This window comes from Lathyrus oleraceus, chromosome 1, assembly GCF_024323335.1.
Source record: "Lathyrus oleraceus cultivar Zhongwan6 chromosome 1, CAAS_Psat_ZW6_1.0, whole genome shotgun sequence".
Lineage (NCBI taxonomy): Eukaryota > Viridiplantae > Streptophyta > Magnoliopsida > Fabales > Fabaceae > Lathyrus > Lathyrus oleraceus.
In genome coordinates this window covers 75,820,385-75,834,005 of record NC_066579.1, presented here as the reverse complement: position 1 = coordinate 75,834,005, position 13,621 = coordinate 75,820,385, and the positions used below count along the sequence as shown (strand labels likewise).

Here is a 13,621-nt window from a genome sequence, read left to right as displayed (position 1 = left end):
GTAACACCCCGATAAAAATAAGCTAATTATTTAATTTAAGTTAATATTATATTTATTAATTTAATTAAATAATTGGAATTATTGGATTATTATTATTATTATTATTATTATTATTATTGGAATAATAATTATTGGAAAATATATAAGTTGGAAATAAGGAAAAGGTCCCAGTTGGTAAAAGAGAGTTTTCACGTGAAAACAGGGAAACGACTCAAAAAGTGGAAAAAGGGCAAAAAGAGGCAGAGAACAAGGGTTGAAGAGAGGAAGAGCTTGAAGCTGCAGGATTTGCCGGATTAACTCAGGTAAGGGGGGTTTATCGTCGATTAATGGGTATTATGGGATAACATGTAGTGGGTAGTGATAGACCATTGATTTGACTCTATTTGGAATGATGCATGATGAAATTGTGAACTTTTGGATGAACGAAATTGGATTATGATTGAAAGGAATTCGTAGGAATTAGATGTAAAAATGTTAGAATTGGTGAAATTGAATAGGGTATGATTCGTGTTAGATGATATGAACGATTACTGTGTAAAATTGGATTGTAGGAGGTTGGAATTGGGAGATCTCGTAGCAGAGAAAACCATAGCAGATCTGGAAATCTGGTTTCTGGTCATACGCGTATGGCACTAGGCAATACGCGTATGAGATGGTCTGGTACGCGTATGGCACTAGGCAATACGCGTATGGATGAGGAAGATGATGTTTTGAGCGTGGTTTGGTCTCTGTTGGTACGCGTATGGGGAAGTGGTACGCGTAGCATACGCGTATGAGATAGGTGGTACGCGTATGGGATTGGCTGAGATTTGGGCCATACGCGTATGGGACTAGGCAATACGCGTATGGGCAGGATTGTGATTTTTCTGTGCTGTTGTTGTGCAGTTGTTGGTTGTTCAGCTGAGTAATGTAATTTAGCTGATGTATGATAGAGTAGGGATCATTTCCCGTTGTTTTGAGCAGTGTAGGTATTAGTAGAGTGTGTTAATACTGTGATTAATTATTTGACATGATATGATGTTTTGATACATGTGTTGATGATGTATGATGGTATGCATAATGCTGTGAATGTATATGTTATGTATGAAATTATGAATGGACTGTTATGGCTTAGAGTGTGAGCATATGTCCATTGTGAATGATTGTTGATGTTTGCATGACTAAGTGATTTAGCTTGCATATTGTGGCCTTTATGGTGGTAGCTAATTCCCATGGTGAGGAATTAGTGAGTTAGTATTGTGGATTGTTGTTGACGTTTGCATGCTAGGTGATTAGCGTGCATATCATAGCCCTTGGGGTGGTAGTTAATTCCCATGGTGAGGAATTAGTGAGTGAGTCACTAAGTCTCAAATGAGTGGGACTAGTGAGCTTGGTAGCCGTATCTGGATTTGATCGGTGAGGTTGAACTATATGTTCACGAATAGTCGGTACCGCATGCATGGAGTCTCATTGCATAATATATGTATGTATGGCGTATAATATGAATGGATGTATTCCAATATTATACGTGTGTTTTATGGTTGTGTTGAGTATTGAGTATGATGATGATGATGATTATGAGTTGATATTACCGTTGCTGAATATGTGTGATCTGATTAGGGTGATGATATGTGTTAATTTACTTAGCATTACATGATATTTTATAATGCTTATTATATCGATTGAGGAACTCACCCTTACAACTATTTTTCAGGTAACGAGCAGTGATTGAGTAGAAGCTAGTCCTTGGGGTCTAGTGTAGTTCCTTAGTGGGTCATGCTCTGGTAGATGTAACATCGGGACGGAATGTTTTACTTGTTTTTCATTGATGATTGTTGAGCAAGTTTACATGTAATGTGTTACATGTTTTGCATTGTTGTTAGACTTTATCCGCTGCGAATTATGCAAATGTTTATTTTGATAAATAAATGAGTATGACCAGATATTTTGGAACACGGTGTGAAGTGTCAAGTGTGACACCCTTAGTTGCATATTTACTCTGATTTATGTTTTGATGTTTTAATTTAATATTTGGGGTATTTTAGAAGGGTGTTACATTAGTGGTATCAGAGCATAGTCGGTCGAGTCGAGTCGTAATTATTCTGTTCCTCTGTACGGGATAGGTGTTGTGTAACCCTATCAGTACTTATTGTTTAGCTTGTTGGGTTTTCAGAATAGAGATGGTTGGAAGAGGTAGAGACGATGCTGCGATTGCTGAGGCTCTGGGTATGCTAGCTGGAGTACTTGGAGGGAATCCGAATGTTGTGGGAATGGGAGCTGCTCGTCAACTGAGTGAGTTCCAGAAGAACAATCCTCCAATGTTCAAGGAAGCATACGATCCAGATGGTGCTCAGAAGTGGTTGAAAGAGATCGAGAGGATCTTCCGAGTGACTGAGTGTGCTGATAACCAGAAGGTCAGGTTCGGTACGCATATGCTGTCAGAGGAAGCAGATGATTGGTGGGTTGCTACCCGCACTGAGTTGGAATCTGCTGGGAATGCTGAGATCACTTGGGCGGTGTTCAGAGAGAGATTCCTGAGGAAGTACTTTCCAGAGGATGTTAGAGGAAAGAAAGAGATAGAGTTCTTGGAATTGAAGCAGGGCAACCGGTCTGTTACGGAGTATGCTGCTAAGTTCACAGAGCTGTCGAAGTATTACACTCCCTATAACGAGGCTACTGGAGAATTTTCAAAGTGTGTGAAGTTTGAGAACGGGTTACGTCCCGAGATCAAGCAGGCTATTGGATATCAGCGGATTAGAGTGTTTTCTGATTTGGTTGACTGTTGCAGGATTTTTGAACAAGATACCAAAGCCAGAGCGGAGAGCTATCAGCAGAGGGTTGATAGGAAAGGCAAGAATCAGAATGATCGTGGGAAACCGTATGCAGTTGGCAAAGGTTTCCAGAGACAAAGTGGGATGAAGAGGCCTAGTGGGGGAGACTCTAGTGCCCCTGCTAAGTGTTTCAGATGTGGTCAAGCTGGACATCGTATCCATGAGTGTACCAGTAATGAGAAGAAGTGTTTTAAGTATGGAAAAGGTGGGCACTTGGCTGCAGAGTGTCGGTTGAAGACTGTGACTTGTTTCAACTGTGGAGAAGTGGGTCATATCAGTCCACAGTGTCCTAAGCCGAAGAGAGAGAACCAGTCGAGAGGCAAGGTCTTTGCTTTATCGGGTTCTGAGACTTCTGCAGATGATCGTTTGATCCGAGGTACGTGTTATATTAATGGCTTTCCTCTTGTAGCTATTATTGACACAGGTGCGACTCATTCCTTTATATCTTTGGATTGTGCTGTGAAACTTAAGTTAGAGATATCTGAGATGCATGGTAGTATGGTGATTGATACTCCTGCGAAGGGTTCAGTGACTACTACTTCAGTTTGTTTAAATTGTCCTTTGAGTATTTTTGGTAGGGACTTTGGGATGGACCTAGTGTGTCTTCCATTAGTGCAGATTGATGTTATTCTGGGTATGAACTGGTTGGTGTGTAACCGAGTTTATATCAACTGTTTTGATAAGACTGTGATCTTTCCTGAAAGTGAGGAAGGAAAGAGTTTGTTTCTATCAGCAAAGCAGGTGAATGAGGCAGTAGCAGATGGGGCAGAGTTGTTCATGCTGTTAGCTACTATGAAGGCTAAAGATAAACTGGTGATTGGCGATCTAGCCGTGGTGTGTGATTTTCCTGATGTGTTTCCGGAAGAAGTGAATGAATTGCCGCCAGAGCGTGAAGTTGAGTTCTCGATTGATTTAGTACCTGGTACTAGGCCGATATCGATGGCTCCGTACCGTATGTTTGCTGTTAAGTTAACTGAATTGAAGAGTCAGCTGGAAGATCTGTTGGATAAGAAATTTATTCGTCCGAGTGTGTCACCGTGGGGTGCACCAGTGTTATTGGTTAAGAAGAAAGAAGGTACTATGAGGTTGTGTGTGGACTACAGGCAACTGAATAAAGTGACGATCAAGAATCGGTATCCTTTGCCGAGGATTGATGATTTAATGGATCAGTTGGTTGGTGCGAGTGTGTTCAGTAAAATAGATTTGAGATCGGGGTATCATCAGATACGTGTGAAAACTGAGGATATTCAGAAGACTGCTTTCAGAACAAGGTATGGACATTATGAGTATTCTGTAATGCCTTTTGGTGTGACTAATGCGCCTGGAGTGTTTATGGAGTATATGAATAGGATTTTCCATCCGTACCTAGATCAGTTTGTTGTGGTGTTTATTGACGATATTTTGGTGTATTCGAAATCTGAAGAAGAGCATGCTGAGCATTTGAGAATGGTTTTAAGAGTTCTACGAGAAAAGAAGTTATTTGCTAAACTGTCTAAGTGTGAGTTTTGGTTAGAAGAGGTTAGTTTTCTTGGTCATGTGATTTCAAGAGGTGGTGTTGCTGTTGATCCTTCTAAGATAGAAGCGGTATCTAAGTGGGAAGCTCCGAAGTCAGTTTCTGAGATAAGGAGTTTTCTTGGACTTGCAGGATATTATAGGAAGTTCATTGAGGGATTTTCTAAGTTGGCGTTACCGTTAACGATGTTGACTAGAAAGGGGCAAGCGTTTGTTTGGGACTCAAAGTGTGAAGAAGGTTTCCAAGAGTTAAAGAGAAGGTTAACTACTGCTCCTATTCTGATATTACCGAGTCCATCGGAACCATTTGAGGTTTTCTGTGATGCTTCATTGTTGGGTTTAGGTGGTGTTTTGATGCAGAACAAGCAGGTTATAACTTATGCTTCGAGACAATTGAGGGTTCATGAGAGGAACTATCCGACACACGATTTAGAGTTGGCAGCCATGGTATTTGTTCTGAAGTTATGGAGGCATTACTTGTACGGGTCAAGATTTGAGGTTTTCAGTGACCATAAAAGTTTAAAATTTTTGTTTAATCAGAAAGAGCTGAATATGAGACAGAGGAGATGGTTAGAGTTTCTGAAGGATTATGACTTTGGTTTGAATTACCATCCGGGTAAAGCAAACATAGTGGCGGATGCATTGAGTCGGAAATCATGGCATATGTCTATGTTAATGGTTAAGGAATTAGATTTAATTGAGCAGTTTAGAGACTTGAGTTTGGTGTGTGAGAGTACTCACAATAGTGTTAAATTGGGAATGTTAAAGTTAACGAGTGGTATTCTGGATGAGATTAGAGAGGGTCAGAAATCCGATATGCTTTTGGTTGATAAGTTGACTCTAGTGAATCAAGGTCAAGGTGGTGAATTCAGAGTTGATGAGAATGGTGTTTTGAAATTTGGTAATCGGGTGTGTATTCCGGATGTTACCGAACTTAAGAAGAGTATTCTTGAGGAAGGACATCGTAGTGGCCTGAGTATTCATCCTGGAGCTACGAAGATGTATCATGATTTGAAAAAGTTATTTTGGTGGCCGGGAATGAAAAGAGAAATTGCGAGTTTTGTTTATTCCTGTTTGACTTGTCAGAAGTCAAAGATCGAGCATCAGAAGCCGTCTGGGCTAATGCAACCGTTGGCTATTCCAGAGTGGAAGTGGGATAGTATCAGTATGGATTTTGTTTCTGGTTTACCGAGGATAAGTAAGAATTTTGAAGCTATTTGGGTGATTGTCGATAGATTGACGAAATCGGCTCATTTCATTCCGATCAGAATGGATTATCCGTTAGAGAGATTAGCCGAGTTGTATATTGAGAAGATTGTAAGTTTGCATGGTATTCCGTCGAGTATTGTTTCGGACAGAGATCCTAGATTTACATCGAAGTTCTGGGAAGGTTTGCAGAGGGCTTTGGGAACTAAACTGAGATTGAGTTCTGCATATCATCCGCAGACTGATGGTCAGACTGAGAGGACGATTCAGTCACTAGAGGATCTTTTGAGGGCTTGTGTTTTGGAAAAGGGAGGTGCTTAGGATTGTTATTTACCTTTGATTGAGTTTACCTACAACAATAGTTTTCATTCGAGCATTGGTATGGCACCGTTTGAAGCTTTGTATGGTAGGAGATGTCGGACACCTTTATGTTGGTATGAGTCCGGTGAGAGTGATGTGGTTGGACCGGAGATTGTTCAACAAACTACGGAAAAGATTAAGATGATTCAGGAGAAGATGAGGATTGCTCAGAGTCGTCAGAAGAGTTATCACGACAAGAGGAGGAAGTCACTTGAGTTTCAAGAGGGAGATCATGTGTTTCTTCGTGTTACTCCGATAACTGGGGTTGGTCGAGCTTTGAAGTCGAAGAAGTTGACACCTCGATTTATTGGTCCTTATCAGATTTTGGAGAGGATAGGGGAGGTAGCCTATCGTATCGCTTTACCGCCGTCACTTGCGAATTTGCATGAGGTTTTTCATGTGTCTCAGTTGAGGAGGTACATTCCTGATCCGTCGCATGTGGTCCAAGTAGATGATGTACAGGTGAGAGATAACCTGACTAATGAAACATCACCTATGAGGATTGAGGATCGAGAGTTGAAGCAGTTGCGGGGTAAAGAGATTGCTTTGGTGAAGGTAGCTTGGGGAGGACCAGCAGGTGGCAATGTGACTTGGGAACTTGAGAGCCAGATGAAGGAGTCGTATCCGGAGTTATTCGCTTGAGGTATGTTTTCGAGGACGAAAACTCTTTTAGTGGGGGAGAGTTGTAACACCCCGATAAAAATAAGCTAATTATTTAATTTAAATTAATATTATATTTATTAATTTAATTAAATAATTGGAATTATTGGATTATTATTATTATTATTATTATTATTATTGGAATAATAATTATTGGAAAATATATAAGTTGGAAATAAGGAAAAGGTCCCAGTTGGTAAAAGAGAGTTTTCACGTGAAAACAGGGAAACGACTCAAAAAGTGGAAAAAGGGCAAAAAGAGCCAGAGAACAAGGGTTGAAGAGAGGAAGAGCTTGAAGCTGCAGGATTTGCCGGATTAATTCAGGTAAGGGGGGTTTATCGTCGATTAATGGGTATTATGGGATAACATGTAGTGGGTAGTGATAGACCATTGATTTGACTCTATTTGGAATGATACATGATGAAATTGTGAACTTTTGGATGAACGAAATTGGATTATGATTGAAAGGAATTCGTAGGAATTAGATGTAAAAATGTTAGAATTGGTGAAATTGAATAGGGTATGATTCGTGTTAGATGATATGAACGATTACTGTGTAAAATTGGATTGTAGAAGGTTGGAATTGGGAGATCTCGTAGCAGAGAAAACCATAGCAGATCTGGAAATCTGGTTTCTGGTCATACGCGTATGGCACTAGGCAATACGCGTATGAGATGGTCTGGTACGCGTATGGCACTAGGCAATACGCGTATGGATGAGGAAGATGATGTTTTGAGCGTGGTTTGGTCTCTGTTGGTACGCGTATGGGGAAGTGGTACGCGTAGCATACGCGTATGAGATAGGTGGTACGCGTATGGGATTGGCTGAGAATTGGGCCATACGCGTATGGGACTAGGCAATACGTGTATGGGCAGGATTGTGATTTTTCTGTGCTGTTGTTGTGCAGTTGTTGGTTGTTCAGCTGAGTAATGTAATTTAGCTGATGTATGATAGAGTAGGGATCATTTCCCGTTGTTTTGAGCAGTGTAGGTATTAGTAGAGTGTGCTAATACTGTGATTAATTATTTGACATGATATGATGTTTTGATACATGTGTTGATGATGTATGATGGTATGCATAATGCTGTGAATGTATATGTTATGTATGAAATTATGAATGGACTGTTAAGGCTTAGAGTGTGAGCATATGTCCATTGTGAATGATTGTTGATGTTTGCATGACTAAGTGATTTAGCTTGCATATTGTGGCCTTTATGGTGGTAGCTAATTCCCATGGTGAGGAATTAGTGAGTTAGTATTGTGGATTGTTGTTGACGTTTGCATGCTAGGTGATTAGCGTGCATATCATAGCCCTTGGGGTGGTAGCTAATTCCCATGGTGAGGAATTAGTGAGTGAGTCACTAAGTCTCAAATGAGTGGGACTAGTGAGCTTGGTAGCCGTATCTGGATTTGATCGGTGAGGTTGAACTATATGTTCACGAATAGTCGGTACCGCATGCATGGAGTCTCATTGCATAATATATGTATGTATGGCGTATAATATGAATGGATGTATTCCAATATTATACGTGTGTTTTATGGTTGTGTTGAGTATTGAGTATGATGATGATGATGATTATGAGTTGATATTGCCGTTGCTGAATATGTGTGATCTGATTAGGGTGATGATATGTATTAATTTACTTAGCATTACATGATATTTTATAATGCTTATTATATCGATTGAGGAACTCACCCTTACAACTATTTTTCAGGTAACGAGCAGTGATTGAGTAGAAGCTAGTCCTTGGGGTCTAGTGTAGTTCCTTAGTGGGTCATGCTCTGGTAGATGTAACATCGGGACGGGATGTTTTACTTGTTTTTCATTGATGATTGTTGAGCAAGTTTACATGTAATGTGTTACATGTTTTGCATTGTTGTTAGACTTTATCCGCTGCGAATTATGCAAATGTTTATTTTGATAAATAAATGAGTATGACCAGATATTTTGGAACACGGTGTGAAGTGTCAAGTGTGACACCCTTAGTTGCATATTTACTCTGATTTATGTTTTGATGTTTTAATTTAATATTTGGGGTATTTTAGAAGGGTGTTACACTTCCTATGGGTTAGATCTTTTCAACTCAAAACTCGTAATCGTGTCTAAGATAGCCTTTTCATCTCCACCTCTTTCTTCTTTAATTTCAAAATCTCCTTCTTATTTTCAAAACTTATTTTCTTGTTTTTTTTCAACTTAGACTTGTTTTAATGAGTAGAAACCTTGGCCTTATGCCATTGACTTTCAAACTATTTTCTTAATCAAATTTGTAAGAAGACTTAATCATATTGACTTTATTTTCAAAAAGACCAAAAAGAACTAACAACCTCATCTAATCATTTTGGCCACTTGGTGCCTTTTTTTACCCTTTTAAACTCTTAAAAAGGAAAGCATTTAGATTTGAGTTATCCTTGGTTGAGATGTAGTTCTCCTATTCCATGATATGTTGAGTGTAAGACTTTCCATTTACCAGGGGTTAAAGGCATACTTGTTGATTTAATCTGAGTTGGAGCTCTCCCTCTTAAATATTGTAAAGTCCTCATTATCGATGGATGTTTGGTTTAGTATTCTCCCATTGATAACAAAAGATCTTTAAGCTTTTGTTAAAATTAGTCCACCCATCTTTGAAATTTTTACCATGAACTACGAAGTTTTGATCCCTCATTTATGTTGGTACGTAGGCATAAGACCAAAAATCTTGTCAAACAAAAAATGTAAATAATGAATTCTTTTCTCATCCCACCATTCTATCTGTTAAAACAAACATATTTTCAACCAAAACAAATACACACAAAAAGGGCTCCCTAGGAGTACCTAGGACACTTTGGGTGTTAATACCTTCCCTCTGTGTAACCAACCCCCTTACCTGTAATCTCTGATATTTTATTAGTTTTAATTTGAAAACTTCTTATTTTTGGGTTTTGTTCGTACTTTCTCCATTTTCATTTGGAAATAATAAAAGTGTGGTGACGACTCTAGTTTTATTGACGTTGAGTTAACCAATAGATCAGTGGTCATGAATTTACCGCTACAAAATAGTGTGGGTAATAGTCCCACATTAGTTGAAAATATGGAGACTTGGGAATTTATAAGTGAGAGAACCCACCCACCTATCACCTTAAGGTTTTGGGTGAATATGTGGTGTGTCTCTCACAAAGATGTTGCTCTAAAATAAGAAGTCTCACAATGTTCAATGCTCCATAGTAAAAAAATCCTCCAACATATGGTATCATGAGCCTTTGGTTCGAGAAAGGGACCGAATTACTTGTATCGAAAGTCAACGGCACCACAAAGGTGATATGTTGAAGAGTTTTAACGGCGCCACAAAGGTTGTGAGTAAGAAACATTTTATACGATACAAGGGTTTGTGGAAGTAAGAAGAGCATCCACTTGAGAGAGAGCATTGTGGACTCACATTTGAGGAGGAGTGTTGAGAATGTAGCAAGTGTTAGTAGTGTGAGTAATAGTCTCACATTGGTTGGAAATATGGAGACTTGAGCATTTATAAGTGAGAGAATCCACCCACCTACCATCTTAAGATTTTGGGTGAATATGTGGTGTGTCTCTCACAAAATTGTTGCTTTAAAAGAAGAAGTCTCACAATGTTCAATGCTTCCTAGTGAAAAAATCTCCAAATACAATCAGGTAGGCATATTATTAGGATGATGGCCTAAGTAGTAATATGTCAAATATTGCAATGTCGTACTCGATTTGTTGGGGTTAAATGACAGATTTTTAGTGGATAAGGAAGTGGAGGACACAGATCCTCTTGTGCTGCTCACTCATGTTTTTCATGATGCTCCAATCTTAACCATTTATGCAGTAATTAATATTAATTATTTTTTATATTTGACCAAAATGAATGACCGAGGTGGAGCAAGACCATTCAGCCACTGCAGAGGATCCATGTCCGGAAGTGGACTAGCTACTTATTTTAATAAATCTTAGAAAAATGTTAATGACTGTCACACCATAACATATTATATACATCTAACTAGGGCTGGACAACGGGCCAGGCCGGGCGGTTTCGGGCCCAAAACCCTCACCCAGTCCAACCCACGGTTCAAATATGAAGGCCCATTTCCGCCCAATATCAACACGGTTTGGACGGGTTCGGTTTGTGCGGATTGCGGGTTTGTTTTAGCGGTTTATTCGGGTTAAAAACAAACTTATATATGCAGACTGCAGAGGACAAAACTAAGTAATCCATTTAAAACAAATATTAAAACATAAACACAGTAGTCAAACGAATATTGAGTCAATAGGTCGATCAAACAAAGTGATGATGCATGTTTCTCTTCCTTCAATCCATTTGAAGAAACAGTTGACTGGTCTTCTGTCTCCGTTTGGTGGCATTCTTCTGATTTGGCAAATGGTGGTTCTGGAACAACATAAAGGTTTATACCAACTTTGCCTTGATGTGTAAACTTGACAGCATTGCTGCAAAATAGAAAAGCATAATCAGAAATGCAATATTAAGTGGGGGAGAAGGAAACACAAATTAAAGTTGGTATTAACTCGAGAGATTACCAATCACATAAATCAAAGTACCTGACTAAATTTGTGAGAATCTGCCGAATCCTTAAAACATCTCCAGTGACCTCAATAGGTATATCATATGCTATATCTCCTTCCAATGTTAACATTTTCTGCAATGATGCTGCAGTTGTCTGGAGTACATGCCTTACTACCTCTCTTGGCCTGAATTTGGTAGCTTCCATTTTCATAGCTCCTACAGATGATTTGTGAAGTGGGAAGAAATTTAATCATTTGTTACAGTTTTTTAAATGAATAACAATCTAAAAAATTCTAAAAATTGCTTAAAATGGGAAGCTATTTTGAGTAGGTTATGTGTTATGTTGAAAATTGTTTTCAACGGATGATTTTTATTATATACTACTATACACAAAGTAGTTTTAAGCCTATTTTCATAAGCTCTCTAGAATAGCACAAAAGACAACTTATAGCTTATATAAAAATAGTTTTCCTTTATTTTATCTTTTATTATAGAAATATCTTATACATAAGCACTTATATGATAAGTGTTTATGCTATAAACACCTATTTGAGTTGTTTATCCAAACAGGACCTAGTATTCACAAAACATAAAAATCAGTATTTGAATATGTTAGTAATAACAAGCAACTGAAAAGGAGATTTCTAACCTGACTCAACTTTGGAAAGATCAAGTATGTCATTTATAAGTTGAAGAACCAAATCTCCTGAAGATATCATGACATCCAAGAGCTGTCTTTGCTCCCTGTCAATTTTTGTTGTAGTAAGAATTTCAGCCATGCTAACAACACCAGAAAGTGGTGATCTTATCTCATGAGACATTGTTGCCAGCATTTGTTTTGCTCTCATAGTCTCCTCTATTACAAGGAATCAAGAAAACTATAATAAGCTTCTTGCTATCTTAAGCAAATTAAACTGTAACACTACAAAATTTTAATCAAGATTTGGCGTGAATGACTAAGCGAACCTGTAATGTGAATGGTTTTATTAAGTTCTGTTTCCTTAGCTTTCTGAACTGCAATTTCTTCCCTTAGCTTAGCCATTCTTTCTCTTTTTCTCACCTGTGTTTTTTTCAATATTATGAATATTCTCTTCACAAGAAGAATAAGATCTTAATTAAGTACTTTCAAAAACCAAAACAACAACTTTTTACCTGATCTGTTATTTCCATTCCCATATAGTTTACTCCAATTGTTTCTCCTGTTTTGCTAAACACAGGTTCTACATATATCAAAAATGTCTTAGCTCCAAAATGTTCTTGCATGGCCTCAAAATGTTCTATTGCAAGGTGCAGCATTTCAACCATTTTGGCACAAACACTTTACATCCTCAATAAACAACAATATAATAAAGTTTCTTTAATTTCAAAAAATTTCTAGAAATTGCTCAGCATAAAACTGTTGAAGACTAAATCCAATCAAAATAATGCGTATAAAACTCCAAAAATCATCAACCACATGAAATTCACAGGTACGTTACGGTGCGTTTCCGAGCATCATCCGAAAAACCTCATACTCCACCGTATATAAAAACCTAGGCTGGTGAACGGTGATTGAATACATACCGGAACGGAATTAGCGGTGAGTGTGTTGGCGGAAAAGAGCGGCGAGCCACGAAGCGTTGGAAGATGAGCTGAGGTGTGGAAGCAGCGGAAACCGAAAGCGGCGCGTGGATTGAAAATTGGGCGGTGAGTGGTGAGAGTTGAAGGTGGTGGGTGGTGAATGATGGTGGTGGTACGATGTTGAGAATTGAAGCTAGAATATTTTCATGGAGGTGCGGCTGTGAGTGAGAGAACAAAAAATGCTTACTGGTATTGGGTGTGAGTGAGAGAACAGGAAAAAAAGAATGAACTTTGGCGGCTGGAAAATCCTAGGAGGGTATCTCAATTGGGCGGGTTAGGGTATCCGCGGTTCAGAATTTTGAACCCGACCCGCCCATATAAACCCAATTGAAACTGCTATATTTTAATCACGGGCCCGATAGACCGTTTGAACCCGCCCATTTCGGTTTTCTTTTTCGGTTACCGGCGGATTTGGCAGGGTGAACGGTTCTTGTCCACCCCTACATCTAACAATACAAATATGTCAGTGTGTAGGACAATATTACAGCCATTAATGACTGTCACACCATAACATATTATATATATCTAACAATGCAAATATGTCAGTGTATAGGACAATACTACAGCCAATTTAATATTGTATGTGAAGAGTTTTATATCACTTCTATTTAAATCATTAATTTTTCAGAAGTGCATCATCTTCGTTGTTTTTACGAATTAATCTTTATCAGTAGCGTTATTCAATTATAAAAAATTACATTTAAAATTAACTATTAAATAAAATGAGTCCAAACAACATTAATTAAATGAGTCCAATTTATTGAATTTTATAATTACATACAAACTAATTATAGTACAATTTATTTAGTACATTTTATATTTATACATTATTTTATTTTATTGACTAGCGTCATTCAATTATAAAAAATTACATTTAAAATTAACTATTAGTAAAGTCAATGGGCCAAACAAAATCAACTATTAGAGTATTTCAGTATT

General features: G+C 38.2%; 1 protein-coding gene across 1 annotated transcript; it reads right to left on the bottom strand.

The window, feature by feature from the left end:
- Positions 1 to 10,544: 10,544 nt before the first annotated feature.
- Positions 10,545 to 12,344, bottom strand: LOC127115448 (histidine kinase 5). The gene is made up of 5 exons (XM_051046991.1): positions 12,215 to 12,344; positions 12,029 to 12,122; positions 11,712 to 11,918; positions 11,098 to 11,278; positions 10,545 to 10,986 (listed from the first exon to the last, which is right to left on the bottom strand). Exons 1-5 carry the CDS (start codon positions 12,323 to 12,325, stop codon positions 10,716 to 10,718), a joined length of 864 nt encoding a protein of 287 aa, XP_050902948.1. The 5' UTR covers positions 12,326 to 12,344; the 3' UTR covers positions 10,545 to 10,715.
- Between the last annotated feature and the right edge of the window lie 1,277 nt (positions 12,345 to 13,621).